The sequence below is a fragment of the Cnephaeus nilssonii genome, assembly GCF_951640355.1.
Source record: "Cnephaeus nilssonii genome assembly, chromosome: 8".
NCBI lineage: Eukaryota > Metazoa > Chordata > Mammalia > Chiroptera > Vespertilionidae > Cnephaeus > Cnephaeus nilssonii.
This window is the reverse complement of record NC_137079.1, coordinates 42,213,041-42,233,780: the sequence shown is the minus strand read 5'-3', so window position 1 is coordinate 42,233,780 and position 20,740 is coordinate 42,213,041. Positions and strand designations below refer to the sequence as shown.

Genomic DNA, 20,740 nt, shown 5'->3' with positions numbered 1-20,740 from the left:
GAAAGTAGGAAAATAAGTGTCCTCATTTGAGTGTTTTTAAATCTCCAAGAAATGAATGCTGAAAGTTATTACCTCTGATGCTTCAATCATGCCTGAAGAAAAATATTTGCAACTTAAGGTCACTGTGCTCCACACTTGAATTGATGAAGGGAGCGCCCAAGGCAAAGTTTAGACAGAACGAATTGATTTTTTTTTTTCTCAGAGAGATTTAAATGCTTGTGCATATATTTTCCCAAATTTCTGTCATTGCTTTATTAATTAGGCAGAATTGCAGCAGGGCTCCGGAACCCAGTGCGGCTGAAAGATCCCATTGAGCGTCCATGTGGTGAGCTGGGCTTCTGGAAGGAACTCAGGCTATTATCATGAAGAAGTGGATTTTGGAAGGAACCTGATTAGGGCTCCATGTTACTTCCAGTATAATTTGCATTCTCCTAGAATAGTTTGTGGTACGACATTGGAATCTAGTCACAAATGAATCACTAGCCCTCCTATTGTTCCTAGCATGGAGGAAAATGTGAGGTTAAGGAGAAAAAGAAAAAGAAAGCCCTGGCCAGTTTTGATCAATGGGTAGAGTGTCAGCCCACGGACTGAAGGGTCTCGGGTTCAATTATGGTCAAGCGCACGCACCTGGGTTGCAGGCACATGTGGGAGGCAAGCAGTCAATGTGTCTCTCTCACATTGATGTTTATCTCTCTCTGTCTCTTCTCCTCCCTTCAAATTTCTCTAAAAATCAATGGAAAAATATTTTCAGGTGAGGATTAACAAACAAACAAACAAACAAAAAAGAAAAAGGAAAAACGAAACAGAAAACCCCTGATGTTGATGCCTAAGTAGAACATACGAAAGTGAAAGACGGTGTCTGGTGGGTTTCCTCTTCAGTGCACCAGTGTAATTAGCACAAACAGCAGTTCCAGGGCTTGGGAGGGAGGGAGGGAGGAGACTGTGGCACAGCTAAAGCTGGCCGGATCACATGCTGAGCAAAAACCACTTTGTTCTTTAGGGACTGTAGAAAATTTCAAGTTCTAACACCATCATTTTCTTTTTAAATATGGAACTTTTGCAATGTGAAAGAGCCTTTACAAATATGCATAAATGGCCACAGGGTTGTATCAAAAGGATTTGGTGTCCACCTGAATAATCTCCTATTGGCCCCAAATTAGATACTTTGAGCATCAGTAAGGATAATGACTGCAATGTGTTGAAACTTATTAAATATGTTTAGAGTCATATATATATATATATATATATATATATATATATATATATAACCCTAATATGCAAATAGACCAAACAGCAGAACAACCAAACAACCGGTTGCTTTGATGTGCGTTGACCATCAGGGGGCATGCATGGAACATGGTGGGCGTCGGCAGCAGGCGGCAGAGCATGGGACATGGCGGGCATTGGCCGTGGTGGGATGGTGGAGCAGGTGAGCAGGGGCGCCAGACCAAGGTGGGCGCTGGTTGCTGTCATCAGGGCGAGCCTCTGGTGGTTACTGAAAATTCTTTGCTCCCGCGCGTCATGGTCCCACCTGGCACTCACACCTGCTGCCAGCGCTGGCCCTGCTCTCACCCGCTGTTGGCGCCTGGTGCCAACCCTAATTGCTTGGCGCCATCAGCAGCTGTGAGAGGTGGTGGCCGGCCCCGATTGCCCCTCAGGGCTTCTCTACCTCCCCCTGCTCCTGAGGGATGATCGGGGCTGGCAGCTGCCTCTCGCACCCGCTGCCGGCAATGGCCCCGCATGCACCTGCTGCTGGCACCAGCCCTGCTCGAACCCACAGCCAGCGCCAGAGCCTCTGCTTGCACCCACTGCTGGTGCTGGCCCCAATAACTCGGTGCCATCAGCGGGTGCAAGCAGGGCCGGCACTATCAGCGCATGGGAGCGGTGGTGGCAGAAGCGGGGCTGCTGGCAGACAGGGGACTGGGGGCCGCAGCAGGAGGGGCTAGGTGGGGGTGCAGAGGATGGGCTGAGACCTGCCCCTATGCCCACTGCAGCCTTGTGACCCACAGTTCCTTTCAAGGTGCATAAATTTGTGCAATGGGCCCCTAGTCCTATATTACACCCTAATATGCAAATCGACTAACTGGCGGAATGACCGGTCCCTATGACGTGCACTGACCACCAGGGGGCAGACCACCAGAGCTGCCTCCTGCATTGAGCATCTGCCCCTAAGAGGAAGGCAACTGGTGGTGGTGGCAGGGGGTGGGGCCGGCCAGTGGGCAGCACCAGGCTGCCAGCCAAGGCGGGTGCCAGCGGGGGGCCCCCAATTGCCCTGCCTGCTGGTCATCCTGCAGATCGGCCCTGATTGCTGGCCAGGCCCAGGGATCCTACCCTATATATTGGGAACAGTCTCTTAGATTTAAAAATTAACCTTTTGCACTCAGATGTCGAGTGCAAATTACTCGTTGAATGTATCAATAATTTGAAATATAAAAAAATCCAAATAAATAAGTTTGTATGAAAAGAAACTCCAGTTTTTTATTCTACTGCTGTGCTTTGTAAAATCTGGGGTATTTAAAAAATTAAATCCCGAGTAGAATAAAGGAATCAAGAAAAAAGCAAGCAAGTGCAAAGGGTTAAAACCTGGCAAGGCTACTCTAACACTGAAAAAACAGGATGATGCGATGACATGCATGGACTCTGGCTTTTACATTTTGGGTTCAGCCCTGATTCTGACACTCATAACTGTGTGACAAAGCCAATTATTTAACTTCCCTCTGCTTCAGTTTTTCCACCCAGGAGATGGGGAAAATGGTACTACTGCCTCAGAAGGATTATGTTATGTACTACTTTTTATAATCAGGGCAAAAAAATGTAGCTGCCCATACAACAGCAAGATGCCTTTCACCTGTATGAAAAGTATGGTCACTGGTGCATGCAGCATCCTGGATTGTGAGAGAGATGTCCCACTGCCAGTTTAGGCCCAACCCCGGGGATCGGGCCTAAACTTGCAGTCGGACATCCCCCAAGGGTGCAGGCCGGGCTGAGGGACTGCCGCCACCCCCCCATGCACAAGTTTCATGCACCGGGCCTCTAGTCCTATATAATAAAGAGATAATATGCAAATTGACCATCACTCCAACACACAAGATGGCCGCCCCATGTGGTCAAAGATGGCCACCACAAGATGGCCACGGGGGAGGGCAGTTGTGGGCGATCAGGTCAGCAGGGTGGGTAGTTGTGGGTGATCAGGCCAGAAGGGGAGGGCAGGTGGGGGCGACCAGGCCTGCAGGGGAGGGCAGTTGGGGGCGACCAGGCCAGCAGGGGAGGGCAGTTGAGGGGGGACCAGACCAGCAGGGGAGAGCAGTTAGGGGCAATGAGGCTGGCAGGGGAGAGCGATTAGGGATGACTGGTTTGGCAGGGGAGGACAGTTCACGGGGGCAGGCCTGCAGGGGAGGACAGTTGGGGGGGACCAGGCCTGCAGGGGAGGGCAGTTAGGGGGACCAGGCCTACAGGGGAGGGCAGTTGGGGGCAACCAAGCTGGCAAGGGAGGGCAGTTAGGGGTGACCAGGCCAGCAAGGGAGAGCAGTTGGGGGCGGCCAGGCCTGCAGGGGAGGACAGTTAGGGGTGACCAGGCCGGCAGGGGAGCAGTTTGGCGTCGATCAGGCTAGTAGGGGAGTGGTTCGGGGATGATCAGGCTGGAGACAGGTGGGATCGGGCCTAAATGGGCAGTCAGACATCCCTCAAGGAGTCCCAGATTGGAGAGGGTGAAGGCTGGGCTGAGGGACATCCTGCCCCCGTCCCCGCACGAATTTCATGCACCGGGCCTCTAGTAATGATATAAAAACAAACAAACAGCATCAACAAAATCCCTATTGGAGGAGTCCAGGAAAGCAACCTATTGTTTGAAAACCAGTAATTAGAATGAGTCAAGCACTCATCTACCTTTCCTATGAAAACTATACCTTGGAGGATCAAATAGTTGATATGGTAAGTTTCTCGTGACAGAAGCCTGGCAGCCAAAATGAAAAAGAAATGATTGAATTAGACCAGTGGTTGGCAAACTGCGGCTCGGAAGCCACATGCGGCTCTTTGGCCCCTTGAGTGTGACTCTTCCACAAAATATCACATACGGGCGCGCACATACAGTGCGATTGAAACTTCGTGGCCCATGCACAGAAGTCAGTTTTCGGCTCTCGAAAGAAATTTAAATCGCTGTACTGTTGATACTTGGCTCTGTTGACTAATGAGTTTGCCGACCACTGAGTTAGACTATCACCATTGTGCAACCCTCTAATGAATGATCATCTGTGGCTATGCATTCACAAAGAGAGACCACCAGCCTCTATGTGCCTCCGGATTGAAGTCCACAACATTGCCTATGAAGAAACAAGCATTTATTATGTCAGAATGATATTTTCTCCAACTTTAACTATTACCTGAAGGTGTATCCATATCCTGGTATTTCTGGCTAGTTCTTCAGGGGTTCCCCTTTATAGTTGGGTTTCAAAGAGCAAATGAGCTAATATACAAATCTGGGACATCTCCAAACTTAGAATAATGTGCTAATGTCATGCTTTCTAACAATTAACTATATTAGAGCAAAATAAGACAGGGTGGGGTCATCAAAAGATTACCACATGGCCAGTTCCTTGAGATGAGGCTGTGTCCTGTATGTCATTATATCCCAAGAATCTATCATAGTGCTTGGTATAAAATACATAATCAACAAAAAATATATATTTTTTAAATATGTTTTTATTGATTTCAGAGAGAGGAAGAGAGAGGGAGAGAGAGATAGAAACATCAATGATGAGAGAGAATCATTGATTGGCTGCCTCCTACATGGTCCCTACTGGGGATCAAGCCCAAAGCCCAGGCATGTGCCCTGATTGGGAATCGAACCGTGACCTCATGGTTCATGGGTCAACACTCAACCACTGAGCCATGCCGGCTAGGCAATCAACAAATATTTTTAAATAAATAGACTAGTATTGTAGCAGAGGAAGAAGAAGAAAAGTCTCAGCTCTGCTAGCCTTTAGTTGTTGGGAAAATCCTTGTATATCGCTGAGCACTGATTTGCTCATCTGTAAAATCCTGCCTCTGATACAGTCTTGTGGTAAAGAAAAAGTGAAATAATGGATGAGGAAAGTGTTTTGAAAACTGTATGTTGTACAAATAGAAAAGAGCTATCAGCTGTTTTTTATTAACAAAGCTTTTATTATTTAAATTTTAAAAATGTCACTGTATTGGGGTAATTCCTGAGATTCTGATATTCATGGAGGAAGGGAAGTTGTGGAAGTGGGAAGTGTGCACTTATATTGAGGATCTGCTGTGTATCAGTTACTGCTGAACCCTTTATAGTCATTTTTTTATATTCATTTATTCCTACAATTCTATAAAGTAAGCATTTATACCCTGCTGATTAGATGAGGAGACTAAGGCTGCCAGAGGTCATATAAGCTAACCAGCTCACATCAAATGTGAGATGGACCCAAAATTGAAACCCAGACCTTTCTAACTTCAAAACCCTTTTTCTTCCCACTGCACCTTAAAGTGAAGTTTCCAACATGTTTGAAATTACATGTTCATGCTCTGTCCAAATGAGTAGAGTTTGACTTCTATTTTCATTGAATCTTCTCTTTCTGAATAAAGGCATTAGAACAGCCAACTTCAGAATCCAGCAACCTTCCAGAACACATTTCTGAGTCTCTGTAGCATTGTGTTAAAAAAAAGCAAAAACCCATTTTAAAGCCAAAAAGAGAATGATGGCACTGCATGAGCTTTGGCTTTATCTGAATTCTCTTGCACCACTATTTCTAACCACCCTCTATTGTCCTGGGATTACTACAGCTTTTGGCTTCTGAATTCCTTGGGAGTGTTAAAAAAGAATGGAACTGGCCCAGACGGTGTGGTTCAGTGGTTGAGTGTCGACCCATGCACCTGGATATTGCTGGTTCTATTCCAGGTCAGGGCGTAGGCTGGGTTGGTGGGCTCCGTCCTCAGCGGGGGCATGCAGGAGGCAGCCGATTGAGGCTGATGTTTCTCTTTCATGGATGTTTCTGCCTCTCTCTTCCTCTCCTTCCCTCTCTCTCTGAAATCAATAAGAACACATTAAAAAATAAAGAAAAGAATGGAGCTGCTACAATCCCCCCTTGCCTCTAATACCCTTTCCTCAAGTGTCAACTTGTTATGCGCTTTTGTGGGTGTGCTGAGCTCAGGAAAACTGTATCTAGGACTTCTGCACTGTAAATATCTAGAGGACCTTCTTCACCCATTCACGCCTGACGTTGAGAGGAGCCAGGTGCCTTGTGTCCCCCTGACCCTGCAAAGTGCTCCCTCAATCTTGTTTCCTGCTGCCTACCTACCCACAGGGAAACACAAATCCCTTTCCCTGAGATGCTCGTTTTGCTTCTGGAGCTTTGAATTCAAGAAAGCCCAGACCACTGCAGCATTAAGTCACAAATTGCATCTCTACAGCCTGATGCGTACGAGATGATGGAAGAGACTGTCAAAACTGTCATCACTTGGTGAAACTGCAGACATCATCCAAAAGACTACGTAACGCAAAGAGTTGTTTTGATGACTAAATTGGTCAATGCAGTACAGCACTCAGAACACAGCACTTGGACATAGTAAGCAGGCAATAAATGTTAGGCATTATTATTATTTCTATTGCTATCGATTTTTATTTCACATGCACTTTCCATATTTTAAGTTAGCTTGTTCCTAATCATCACTTAGGGGATCATCTCTAAGCACTCTTTCTTTGAGAACTGGCAAGGCATGGAATTAAGTGGGGATCTCTTAGGTATTTTGTTAAATATGCTAAAATGATTGCCCAGTCCTGATAGCAGAATCTTAGGCAGATCCTAACTCAAAATAATCCTTTATGGAAAAAAAATGGAAAACTCTGGACAGATATGAGGTTTGTTAGTTTGTTTTGTTTGTTTTGTTTTCAGTTCCATGATGCTTTAGGAAAATCTGTATCAAAGCTGTCAGATATAAACCTAAATACCGGAACACGTGCCTGGCTCTTAAATATCCTGATTTCCTTCTTTTCCTTTCCAAATTGGCTAGTGCAAAACAATTGCAATGAAGACACCTGGTCAGTTCCACCTTGTGTAAGTCTCACGTTCCTTAAAAATAGCGCCTGTGAAATTAGCTAAAGAGCGAGCCCGGCTGCACACGAATGGCCCGATAACACAATCTGAGTGTACTATCTGGTGTTCTGCTTTGCCCGGCTGGGATTAGAGCTGTGAGTGAGACTGAATTGGGCCTTATCTCACTCTGGGGCGGCTTCAGGCTTCAGCTGGATGCCCGCATGCATAAACCACAGCTTTGCAGAGCAGAGCGCCTCGCCACGTCCTCGTGCCCAAATCCCAGCGAGGCCGCGCAGAGCAGGGCACCTCTGAACCAAATAATCACGGAAGTCTCTGAATAATGCATGAGAGCAGGACCCTCCCTGGCACATTTGAAACTGTACTGGGAGGAACTGTGCTCAGCAAAGATAGCAAAAACAAGTCCCTGGAACATGCCTGCCCTGAAATTTATTCTTACAGCAGCCGCTTGGGGAAAAGTGAAAGCAAATATGACAACCACCCGAAAGTCATGGCATTTTAGCGAGTTGGAGGCTCATAGGTTTCACATCAATATAAAGCAGCAACATGACAGGATTTAAAATTTTATCCTATTGATAAATACTAACCCTTTCTCTGGGGATCTGGGAGCCGGCTGATCATCACTGAGAAATGACCAGTGTCCCCCAGAAGCCTCTATTCCATGCTTCTGTTTGGTTGGGTTGTATCATGCGTGACTTCCCTTCGTTAGAGTTGGCTGACACCTGGACAGTGTAGGCAAGCTGCTGCTCAAGCGGCTGTTTCTTTGAGGACCAGCGCTAAATATGCCCGGGCCAGGGACCTCCATCTTTCTGATCCAGATGTCAGCTTTAACACAGCTGCAGAGCTGATGCAGCGGGATTTGATTCCACAAATGTCTAGTCTCTAATGTGATATGCCAGCCGATCATTAAGTGCAAAATAAACAGATCTTTTTGGGGAGAATGTTTCCTCATCGCTATGTCACAAACCCCACTCGGGCTGTCCTGGAATGTCCCTCATAGGCTCCTGCTCTGGCCCAGCCCAGAGGGAGCAGAGCCAGGAGCCTGTGTGCCGCCCTCCCCTGGCTCCCAGGGGCCTTGTCCCCTGGTGCTTGATGATGTCGGGCCTCATGCAATGGCCCTGTCCTCTGTCATGTTGACTGTGGTCGGTTGTATTTTTGCACTTTGAAAATGAAATAGGGACAATATTCTTGACTCAGAAAGTCTACTCCTAGCAATTTATTCTCTGCCCAAGTATTTCTGGCTTAGGATGTTCATCAGATTATTGTTTCTAGTGTACTCTTCCAAATATAGTCAGCCTCATTGTCCAAAACAAGATTGGTCACACAGATTATGGGACATCCATAATTGGAATATAATGCTTTTATGGAAGAACATTACATAAAATGGAAAAGATGTTCACCCTGTATGTTTGAGTTTAAAATACAGGTTAAAATATCACCTACATTATAATCTAAAATCTGTAAAAGAAATATATGTATATATATTTAACTGTGGTTATAACTGAGCAGTGATTATAGGTGATTTTTATTTGCCTCTTTTTCTTCTGTTCTGCATTGTTCATATTTTCCATAATGACAACGTATTGCACTTCTAACTGGAGGAAGGGAGGGAAATTAATGAGGTAAAAAAAATTAAAAAGCCAGACCAGCTACATCTATCCTACTCTCCCTTTAAAGTTATCAGGCACACAGGTAAGAAAAGGAATACAGAGCCTCTTTCCTCCTAAGGGAAGCACTGCAGGCATTCCTCTCTTCTCTTTCTTTCCAACTGAAAAGAGTCTAGATTTTTGGGTCCTAAGTAAAATAGCAATGCCTTAGCCTAAAGGGTCTAGCTGCTTTGTAAGTCACCGTGGGGGTGGAGGTAAGGGAAGCTTCGTGGGGAAAGGTGCGTGTGTGTGGCAGATGCAAGGCTTCTTGTGAGGTAAGATAACCAGCACATGTCTGCATTTTCCCATCATAATATCATAATGCCAGACACCCTTGGACCCAGTTACTCTGATACACACCACTGTCGGCCTCCTAAACTTTATTATGATACTTAACAATTATAGTTCCCAATATTCCATTTGCTTAGCACATCATTTTTAAATTCCTTAATTTGTTTTCAAGGCTTGAACAAAAGCCCTTTTCATCACTGTGTCAAAGGGCAGTCTGACTGCTAAGCTCTAGCTGCCACAATTCCCCCTATCAGATACAGTTTAGTCAGATAATACTCGACTGAGATAATGAAGACTGGGCAGCCCGTAATGAGTATATAGCTCTAAAGGGAGTCAAGAAATTAATTCCATTCTGAACATTTGGAAAATGACTCCAGCACGCAGTACAGGAGGGTGGAGGGGGAGCTAAGTTTCACGTTTTGGAAATGCACACATCAGCTTATGTGGAAGATGTACCAGTTGTCTGTGCATGCTCCATGGTGAGGACCAAAGATCTCCTTTAGACACCCTTCAAGTCCAACTTACAATTTCTCATTCATTGTGCGACACTGAGCTTTGGCAAAACATAATTATGTAGGGAAAACTCATTTCAAAGTCTGGAGGGCAAGAGGAAAGAAGAGGAATTGATTGTTTCCCATACATTTCACAAGATCTAGCCTAAGAGAAAGCCTTCGCATGGACCACTTTTGTTGGTTAAGGCACCAACAAGTTTGATCTACTGAGCACATCACCATCAGAATTACTGAAAGAGTAACTAATAAAATTTATATATTTATTCATTTCACAAACATTGAACACCTTATATACATCATGGTGTATGAGGTCATTTATCATATGCTTTGGGGAAAGAAAGATGAGTAAAGCATAAAGCTTACTTAAGGGATAAGACAGTCACTAGTCACTGGAATGTAGATAAAGCATGCAAGTATGTAAATACAGTGGAATATTATGCAGCCATAAAAAGAAATAAAATCTTACCATTTGCAACAATATGGATGGACCTAGAGGGTATTATGGTAAGTGAAATAAGTCAGAGAAAGACAAACACCATATGATTTTATTTATATGTGGAATCTAAAAAGCAACATAAAGAAATACGCAAAATAGAAACAAACTTATAGATACTGAGAACAAATTGATGGTTACTGGATGGGAAGGGGTTGGAGGGAATGGTAAAAAAGAACAAACTTGCAGTTACAAAAACTGTCAAGGGGATGTAAAATACAGCTTAGGAAATATAGGCAATAATATTGTAATAACCACATATAGTGACAGACAGTTACTAGACTTATTGTCATGATCACATAATAAAATATGAAATATCTAATCACTATGTTGTACATGTGAAACTAACATAATATTGCATGTCAACTATAATTTTAAACATTTAAAATCACACTAATAAAAGAGAAAGATGCAAATTGACTGTACCTTTGTGATGTCCACCAGCCAATCAGAAGTGAGTATGCAAATTAACCCAACAAAGATGGCAGTTTAATTTGCATACACAGACACCGAGCAGCTGGGGGCGGGGCGGGACGCAGGTGTTCCGCACTGCCCCAGCCACTCCGGGCCTCTGGGCAGTGTGGGTAGGCAGAAAGGTGGCTCTGGCCAGAGGAAAGGCAGTGCCGGCAGCCGAGGGAAGGAAGGCCCATTCTTGCATGAATCTTCATGCATCTGGCCTCTAGTTTTTAATAAAAAGATAAAGCATGAGAGGCATAGGTTTCAGGGGGACAGATATGCCTTCTACTGAGGGTATCACAGAAGGCAGGCTGGAGGAATTTTTAGTTGAGCTAGTTTTTATGAATGCATAGAAGTGTGGAGTATGGAGATAATAATTTTGTTGCTTGATTTTACAAGGGTTAAGCTAGTAGTGGAAGGAATACAGTGGTTGGCAAAAGTGGGTTTACAGTTATGAGTACACAAAGCAGAGTTTATTCTTGTATTATTATTTACCTACTTATTATTATATTATTTATTATTATTAACCTACTTTTGCCACCCTGTATATTTATTAAACCTCCCCTGTGAACCTAGCATTTTATAGGTTCTTTCAGGTATATTCTCATTGGCTAGGCAAGTCATAGCCTCATAAAAGTGAAAATTCCATATTAAAGTATAGCTTATATACAATATTATATTAGTTTTAGGTATACAACATAGTAATTCTAAATTTATATACCTTATGATGTGATCACCATGATAAGTCTAGTAATCATCTGTCACTGTACAGTTATTACAATATTATTGACTATATTTTCTGTGATGTACATAACCTTCCTATGACTTATATTTTATAACTGAAAGTTTGCACGTCTAATTCTCCTTAATCTTTTTCTCCCATCCCCTACACTGCTCCCCTTTGGAAACTATCAGTTTGTTCTCTGTGCCTATGAATCTGTGTTTGTTTTGTTTGTTTTGTTTTTTGGATCCTAGATATATGTAAAATCATATGGTATTTGTCTTTCTCTATCTGACTTAATTGCCAAGCACTTAAATGACAAAATTTCAAATAACAAGTGTTGGCTAGGATGTGGAGAAAAGTGGACATTCCCACTATTGGATAGGATTACAAATTGGTGTAGCCACTATGGAAAACAGTATGCAGGTTCCTCAAAAAATTAAAAATAGAACTACCATATGACCCAGCAATTTCACTTCTGGGTATTGATCTAAAGAAAATGAAAACACGAACTTGAAAAGATATATGCACCCCTATATTCATTGCAGAATTATTTACAATAGATATGGAAGCAACCCAGGTGCCCATTGATAGATGAATGAATAAAGAAGATGTGAGATATAATGGAATATTATTTAGCAATAAAAAAGAAAGGTGAATTTTAAAATACCACAGGCAGAGTCATTCCAGCTACTTATACTTCTTGTTCCACCATTTTGATGAGCACATTAGCTCTGCCTCTTTTCCATTACAGGATTGAACGGGAAACAGAAAATACTGAGGAGGGAAAGGTAATGCAGAGGAAGCTGATAATGAGGAAGGCAGAGGGAACAATGACAGCTGGGTGTATGATATTTCTGGAATCTGTCAGGAGACTTTCTTATCCACACCCACATTCCTGGGTTCTTCCCTGCTGGTCTCTCACCAAGGTTGCCGAATGTCTCCCCCGGCCTACTGCTGTCCACCCTGAACCCTGTTGCTGAATGAATCTTCCTAAATAAACACATTTCCTATTTTGGCAATTCACAGTTGCTTTCAGAGCCCATGACAATTTGGCCTCAGCATCCTCTTCTAGTTTATGCCTTCCTTCCATTCATTCATTTATTAAGCAAATGTTTATTGAAAATGCACAATATGAACTTCCTGGTGTAATTAGGCCACATTGCTTTCTGTACATTCTTAAATCTTCTGTGTCCACTCCTTACCTCCGTAACTTGCTAATCAATGCCTTTTTCTAATCTGCCACCCTTGCACCCACAATACTTGAGAGCATTTTATTTTATTTTTGTACTAGAGGCCCAGTGCATGAAAATTCATGCACAGGAGGGGGGGGGCCCTCAGCCCGGCCTGCCCCCTCTCACAGTCTGGGAGCCCTCAGGGCAGGAGGCGACCTGGCCATCAGGGGAAGGCAACACCCCATCACACCTCTGCTGCTGCCACTATCGGCAGCACATGCCTCGGCCGGCCCTGGTTACCTGAGCCTCGGCCGGCCCTGGGCAGCTGGGGGGCTAAGGGGATTGGGGGACTCTGGAGGCAGGCGTGCGGAGCAGCCGGGCCCTCCTGGGGGTGGGCCCAGCCTTGCCACACACCTGCTCTCCCAGCGGGGCTGAGAGGACTGGGCACCACCATCTTGTGGCTGTGGGCACCACCATCTTTGAGGGTGGGGCAGTCAATTAGCATATTTCCTCCTTATTGGCTGTGGGCACTGCCATCTTTGAGGGTGGGGCAGTCAATTAGCATATTCCATCCTTATTGGCTGTGGGCGCTGCCATCTTTGAGAAGGCATGAGGGTCAATTAGCATATTCCCTCTTTATTAGATAGGATGTTCTTCACATTTCCTAGAGTGACTCCTCACATTAACAAACCCTCAATAAGCACATGTTAATTTAATGACTTAATAATGAAAGAACTGAGCAATTATACAATAAACTGCAGTGGAGAAGAAAACTAGTAAGTTTAACACTTAAAAAAAAAAGCACCTATCTCATTGCTACTAATTACCTGTTGTACGGAATATTCAACTTTCTACCCAAAGTCTATACTGACTGCCTGTCCTTGAAGTTTTTAGGAGAGAAAAAGTCATTTATCGAAGGCAATATTAACCTTTGTCATGAAAATACATTTATCTGATATGATGCTCATTTATTTTGCGTAGCATCATTTATTGAACATTTGCTATGAGCAGGATTTGTGTTAGGTGCCCTGGAACACAAAGCTTAGGTCCAGTTATCAAAAAGAAACTTAAAGGGTAGATGCGACCAGGACTTTCACATACCAGTTAAAGTGCGGTAGGTGATGCAGCACATCCTAGAGCCTGGGAAAGTCAGGGAAGATGGATAAGAGGCTTGAGCTTGGCCAGGAAGGTTAAATTGGATGCAAATGAGCAAAGGAAAAGGCAAAGATTGAGGGAAGGCAGTAACACCCTTGTACAGTATTTAGAGGTGTTTTGTTTTTTTTAACATGATTACCTTACGGAAGTGCAAGATGCTAAAGTGATTCTAAAGCAGCCATGAAAAGTGTGTGTTCTGTGTCTTAGGACTTTAATAAGCCATGATGGCTCCTACGATGATGATGGGTTAAAATGATTATTGAAGCAACCGTGGCACCAGTGCCCTAATCTACCTGAGTACATGGATACTGGTCCACAGAACGGAAATGCTAAAGAGTTGCAATTGCTTTACAGACATGCTTACATGAATTCACCCAAGTTCTCAACAAAGCAGGTGGCTAATGGGAAACCTGCTGACAGGATGCTGTCACTGGCACAAGGTTACCTGTCTTAGGGATTGTTCTGGTCCAGGGAGGTTGGCAGAAATCTCCTTAAGTTGGTGGTTGAATTTCTTTTATTTTACCAAAATCATTGGGTGCCTGAATTCTCTTTGAGGACAACATCTTAGCCATCTCTTCGTCCTGATTCCTAGCCCCAGTACTTAGCAATTACCGGGGGGAGAGCGCTCAATTAATGTTTGGAAAGCTAACGAATGAATGAATGGATAGATGAGGGGGGAACATAATAGTTTATTTATTTATAATTTCAAAACCTGGGCAGAGTTTGGGTTAACTGTAAGAACAAATATATGAACAGATGATGCTGTCTAGGCTTAGGAGATTGAGTTAGAAGGAACAGGAGGGCATAAAGGCCTCTGCATTGTGGCCATAACAGGCTTTTTTTGGTAACTGTTTGTACTTCCTCCCTTTTCTTTGTTTTACGGAAACTCCATTGTGCTGTTGAATAAGTAAGGCTTAAAAAGGAAAGTTGCAGATTTCAGTAGTCCTGACCCTATAAGTGTTTTAGAAACTGAAGTGGAGGTTATGGGAGCAGAAGAAAATGAGTTTCGTTATTTTGAGGTGGGGAGGAGATTAATGACCTTGGAGCAAAGCTTGTACACAACAAAGGCTGGGTGTGTGCCCTGGCCAGTTTGTTCAGTGGTTAGAACACCCACCCATGGACCAACTCTTCTCAGGTTTGATTCACTGCCAAGGGCATGTACCTTGGTTGCAGGTTCAATCCCTGGCACTGGCAGGGGTGCATGTGGGAGGCAATCTGTCCATGTGAGTTTCTCTTTCTCTCTTTGTCTTTTCCCTACTCCTCCCTCCCTTTCACTCTCTCTAAAAATCAATGGGAAAAATATCCTCAGGTGAGGATTAAAATTAATTAATTAATTAATTAATTAATAAAAAATGGTTATGACGCATGGAGGTGAACATTACTTCATCAGTGATTTTTGCAGTGTTCTGTCTGAAAATAGAGAAGCAACTGAAAGTAGAAAAAAATTGAAATGAGAATTATGATTTAATTAATCAAATTTTGTGGGGTGGTTTTCTTCAATAGTGATTCTTCTTCAACCCTATTATTTTATTTTTACTATTGTTGCTATCTTATCATTTTGACTGCTTTGCAGGATTGAAACAAACAAAACATACATGAGAATATGTCTGATAAAGCAAAACCCAAATGCTATTAGCCATTCCATTCCAAACCCATGAGATGGAACAGCTTTGAACTTTATCAATATAAATGTTCCACTCGTACATTTTTATGTCTTGATGTCAGAGTTAATTTTAGTTACAAATGGGCCTCTTATCTATTTGGCTAGTAGAACTTGTAGACATTTGGGACTTAATTTTACTCATGTAAACATGGCCCTACTCTCTTGTCAGTCATTATTAGGTACAATGTTAAACTGAATAAAGTTAAATCTGAAACCAAGACAATTTCAAGCTTATGTCAGTTTTAGTCTGCTTTGAGACTGTGTCAATTTCCAATGAAATGAAGGCATCAGGAACTCTATGGCCAATTTTCCCAAGTAAGACAAAGCCTTCTAGGATTCCAGGAGCAGATTCCAGTGGAACTTTTATGTCACAAACCATTACAATTCCCAGCCCTAAAATCCTCCAGCTGATATGATTACTTTAAAAATGTGGATTGTGTCCAAATGTGAGACATAAATGAGGTTGAGACTTATCAATTGCTTGCCATCATCTTTTTAATTTAAATCCTTTTTTATGTTTTCTGTTTTGCCCAATTAACAGGGAAATAATAAATGTTTCATGTGTGGTCTTATTTGACCCAATGCATAGGTCTCTCTGACTTAAATTCTTCTGTTTGGCATCCTTAACCCACACCTGAGTTACATCATCAACATTACTGTGTTTCTACATTTACAATGAAATTTGCTTATGAATTAAAAGCCAGTCTCTGCTTGTAAAATTGGAAAGTGAACAAGTCCCAACATAGGCCCAAAGCAAGATTAATAATGACATGTCATAATATTCAACCATAGTAATATCTCTGAGCAAAACTTTATCGTCAACATTTCTTTGTGGAGCCCAGAAGCTGTGTCAGTTGTTTTCTGCTCTCCCTACTGACCTTTTGGGAAATTTTCTCCCACTGATGGAATTGTCATTCTGTCACAGGAAAAGACAACAGAGTAATGGAAAGTGTTGGCTGGCAAAAGCAGGGGCTCAGGCTGGCCTGTCTGGGGCAGTTCCAGTAAATTTTGCCTCCTAATATAACGGGAAATGAGTGTTACTTAAGATTTTGAAGTTTCATTAGCACACTTCAAAATTATTTGGCTAGACGTTCAAAATAACTGAATATAGTAAATGTATAATTTGAAATATTATAGTTCCTCAATCTTTATGCTGTTTCTAACAGCATAAAAAACATTGTACCCTTAAATTCCTTATTTTTGTCAGGGCTTTTATTAGGTATGCACTAAAAAAACCACACACAGTTTAGTTGGCCAAGTGAAGTATGGTGCTCTTTTCAGAATGTTTCAGGACACTTTGCCCAGGAAAATTCTGAGTGTTACTCCTGCTGACAAAGTGGGCAGCCCATTCCACTGGTAACTGCTGAAACTATGAGAAGGATTTTTCTCATTATGAATCTATTTTTGTTTTCTTTAATGTCTACTATTGTGTCTTTTTCTGCTGACTTCTCCAACTCTCTTTTTGTCCTTTTAAGCCAGAGGTACCCTGATCTTTACCTGATCATTCTGGAGTGAATAGTTTATAGAATACTAAAGGCCTGGTGCATGATATTTGTGCACTCGGAGGGGGTCCCTCAGCCTGGCCTGTGCTCTCTCACAGTCTGGGAAACCTTGGGGAATGTCTGAATGCCAACTTAGGCCCTCTCCCCACGGGGAGTGGGCCTAAGCTGGCAGTTGGACATCCTTTGTGCTGCTGCAGTGGCTGGAGAAGCTCCCGCCACTGCTGCTGCGCTCACCAGCCGTGAGCCCGGCTTCTGGCTGAGCAGCCTTCCCCTTATGGGAGGGCACTGACCCTGTGTTGAGCGTCTGCATCCTGCTGGTCAGTGTGTGTCATAGAGACCAGTTGTTCCGCCGTTCGGTCAATTTGTATATCAGCCTTTTATTATATATGATACTTCTTTTCAAAGTTCCATTGAAAGTCTTTAGATGAGATAAGACCTGTAATTATAACCACAGCACCTGGCAATTAATCGCATTCACTAAATATTTGTTGCATTTTTGTTTTTTTGTTTTTTTTATTTTTTATTTTATTTTTTTATTTTTTATTTATTTTTTATTTTTTAAATTTCTTTATTGATTAAGGTGTCACATATTTGTCCTCATCCCCCCATTCCCATCCCACACCCCTCCCCATGGATGCCCCAACCCCCTGTTGAACTTAACCATTGGTTAGGCTCATATGCATGCACACAAGACCTTTGGTTGATCTCTCCCCCCTCCCCCCGCCCTCCCCTATCCTCCCTCTGAGGCCCGATAGTCCGATCGATGCCTCCTTGTTTCTGGTTCTGTTCTTGTTCATCAGTCTATGTTGTTCATCATTTCCCCTAGATGAGCGAAATCATGTGTCACTAGAGATATACTTATAAGAATTGAATGTGCGACGAGCAATAATAGTTATGCTGACAGGCAAATGAATCAGTCTGTAGTGAGTTTCTTTCTGGACCAACAGTTCTTTTGAGACCCAATATCAATGTCCACCAGTTCCTTATGAGTACATGTCGGCACTGACCCCTCAGCTCTGGATGGTGGACAAATGGTGGTAATGCAGGTCCAACTCCCTCTGGTTTGGTCTCGGCCGGACCCAGGGGCACGGCTTCACCTGGATCCAGGGGCCCACGGCCTCACCCGGACCCGGGACCCAGCCTCACCCGGATCCAGGGGCACACGGCCTCGCCCAGACCCAGGATTCAGCTTCACCCGGACCCAGGGGCGCATGGCCTCACCCGGACCCAGGGGCGCGTGGCCTCTCCCGGGCCCGGGATTCAGCCTCACCCGGATCCAGGGGCACACGGCCTCGCCTGGACCCGGGATCTAGCTTCCCCCGGACCCAGGGGCACGTGGCCTCACCCGGACCCAGGGGCGCGTGGCCTCTCCCAGACCCCGGGTCGTGTGGCCTCACCCGAATCCAGGGGCCCACGGCCTCACCCGGACCCGGGACCCAGGCTCACCCGGATCCAGGGGCCCACGGCCTCACCCGGACCTGGGACCCAGGCTCACCCGGATCCAGGGGCCTACGGCCTCACCCAGACCCGGGACCCAGGCTCACCCGGATCCAGGGGCCCACTGCATATTTGTTTTTAAAATGTCAATCTGGTGCACAGGAAAGCACAGGGGCTATGAAATCAAAGAGGCCTAGATTCTATTGCATTTCAAGTATTAACTTGCTGTAGGATCTTAGGCTACATTTTTCACCTTTTTCAGTCTCTGTGTTCTCAGTTTCATTAAAAAAATCTCATTTTACAAAGTTGTATTCAGGATTATCTGTGCCAGTATCCATAAAATACGTAGTACAGTTTCTAGCACATAATAGTTACTCAGTAAATATTAGTCTTCACATACAGCTCATCCTTCCCAACCCCACCTCCCTTGTAATCTAGAACAGCAGTGTAAACAGAAAAATAGAAGCCTTAGCTTCCAGCTTTGCCCTTTCTATGCCCATGACCTTGGACAAATCACTTTACCTCCTTGCATGGTTCCCTAACAAATAGTCTCATGTCTACTACAAAAGTTTGTTGTAAGAATCAAATAGATATTTGATTGGTAATAAATTTTAAATATCATGATGTATTCTCTTAATGTCAGCTATTGTAATAGCTGGTAGTAATTTATCAGTGAATAATTGCTGAATGAATGAATGATCTATTCCCCCATTTCTCCCTCCCCTCACTAGAGGAGGGAGGAAAAGCCCAGCAAACTTAATATTGAAAACTGGTTCACATGTGCTTATGGAAATATGCACATATGGGAACATTTGCCTGATCCGTGCAAATCCCGGAAAACACTTTCACATGAACATCTGGCAGAAGAGCCATTGACTACAAAGGTTCAGAATCCCAGAGTTATAGTTGTCAGTGACTGACACTCTTCCTTTAATTTCTTCCAGGAATTTCTATTACATCACAATGTTGCGTGATCCAGTGTCCCGTTACCTGAGCGAGTGGAAACATGTCCAGAGAGGGGCCACGTGGAAAACCTCTCTCCACATGTGTGATGGGAGAAGCCCCACCCCCGATGAGCTACCTACCTGCTACCCTGGGGATGACTGGTCTGGGGTTAGCTTGCGAGAGTTCATGGACTGCACCTACAACCTGGCTAACAACCGCCAGGTGCGCATGCTGGCGGACCTCAGCCTGGTGGGCTGCTACAACTTGACTTTCATGAACGAGAGCGAAAGAAATACCATCCTGTTGCAGAGCGCGAAAAACAACCTGAAGAACATGGCCTTCTTTGGGCTCACAGAATTCCAGAGGAAGACACAGTTTCTCTTTGAGAGGACATTCAACCTCAAGTTCATCTCTCCCTTCACACAGTTCAACATCACACGGGCTTCCAATGTGGAGATCAATGACGGTGCTCGCCAACGCATTGAGGAGCTCAACTTCCTGGACATGCAGCTTTATGAGTACGCAAAAGATCTCTTCCAACAGCGCTACCACCACACCAAGCAGCTGGAGCACCAGAGGGACCGGCAAAAGAGGAGGGAGGAGCGGAGGCTGCAGCGGGAGTCTAGGAGCCACCGGTGGCCCAAAGAAGATGGGAACACAGAGGGGGCCGTCACTGAGGACTACAACAGTCAGGTGGTGAGATGGTGACCCCCTGCCTCTCCTCCCTGTGGCGTTACCTTGGAGACGCTTGGGCCATTCTGAGGACATCTGGCGGTATGTGGCCGGAGTTGGAGGCCTGCTTCCTCTTTTCCTTCATCTTTATCCAGTGGAGAGGATCGGTCTTGTTCTTTTCTTCCTGACATTTTCCCAGCTGTGATATGGAGTAGGGTAGGAATGCATCCAGGACAGACTACTTCAGAAGGTCAAGGAGAGAAGCACCAAAAAGGAAACAGTGTCCTTGCAATCTCCTTGGCACAATGCAGGTTACACTCTGGGTGGCTGGACCCACAGAGGCAGACATGAAAAGCCAAACCCTGGCTTGGATGTTCTGCTGAAACTGGTCTGTTTCATACTGTCTCTGTAATGGAAATACTGGTTGTTTAAAGAGAGAGAAAAAGAAGTCCCTTTCAGTCCCTTTGATGAGGTTTTTAGGCCAACCCTTACTTTGCTGTTGGCTGTCGTCTTTGAACTCTATTTGACTGAGGTTTAAATCAGAAGAAGAGAAATGTGTTTTGTTGCCGTCATTTAAAACAAAATTATCCTACTATCGACCATCACTAGAGACTCACATCCGGCAAAGCCCTGCATCCCAGCCCTGAGCCATGTTTCCTTCCCCACATTTTAGGGAACTGCAAGTGGATGCAGGTCAGGGTGCCCATGGCCCCTGAGAAATGAACGTTGGTAGGGGCATTTGGGAGAAAATGTGCTTATTAACTAATGCCTATGGAGAGAACTCTTTACCAAGTTGTATTTTCAATGGAAGGAATGAATGATAAGGGGGTTGGGGGGAAGTTGGAGGGTGGATACCTGCCTACCATTTCCAAACTGGCTACAGACCTTAGGTGTGTGTTTTTTTAAAGAACATTGCCAAGTTTTACCTCTTTGGAGCAGTCATCTTCTCTGATATGGTACTGCCAGGTCTGAAATTTTACTATCACAGAGGGAAAGACATTTAAAAGAATT

At 44.1% G+C, this 20,740-nt stretch overlaps 1 protein-coding gene across 1 annotated transcript in view; it reads left to right on the top strand.

Annotated features, from left to right (window-relative positions):
- The window catches only part of HS6ST3 (heparan sulfate 6-O-sulfotransferase 3), a gene marked incomplete at its 3' end in the record, with an annotated part of 698,384 nt that extends 678,619 nt beyond the window's left edge, over nucleotides 1-19,765 (top strand). The window contains exon 2 of the mRNA XM_079778744.1: nucleotides 19,057-19,765. Within this exon, the coding sequence (XP_079634870.1) occupies nucleotides 19,057-19,765 (709 nt within the window). The remainder of the gene's footprint in view (nucleotides 1-19,056) is intronic.
- Between the last annotated feature and the right edge of the window lie 975 nt (nucleotides 19,766-20,740).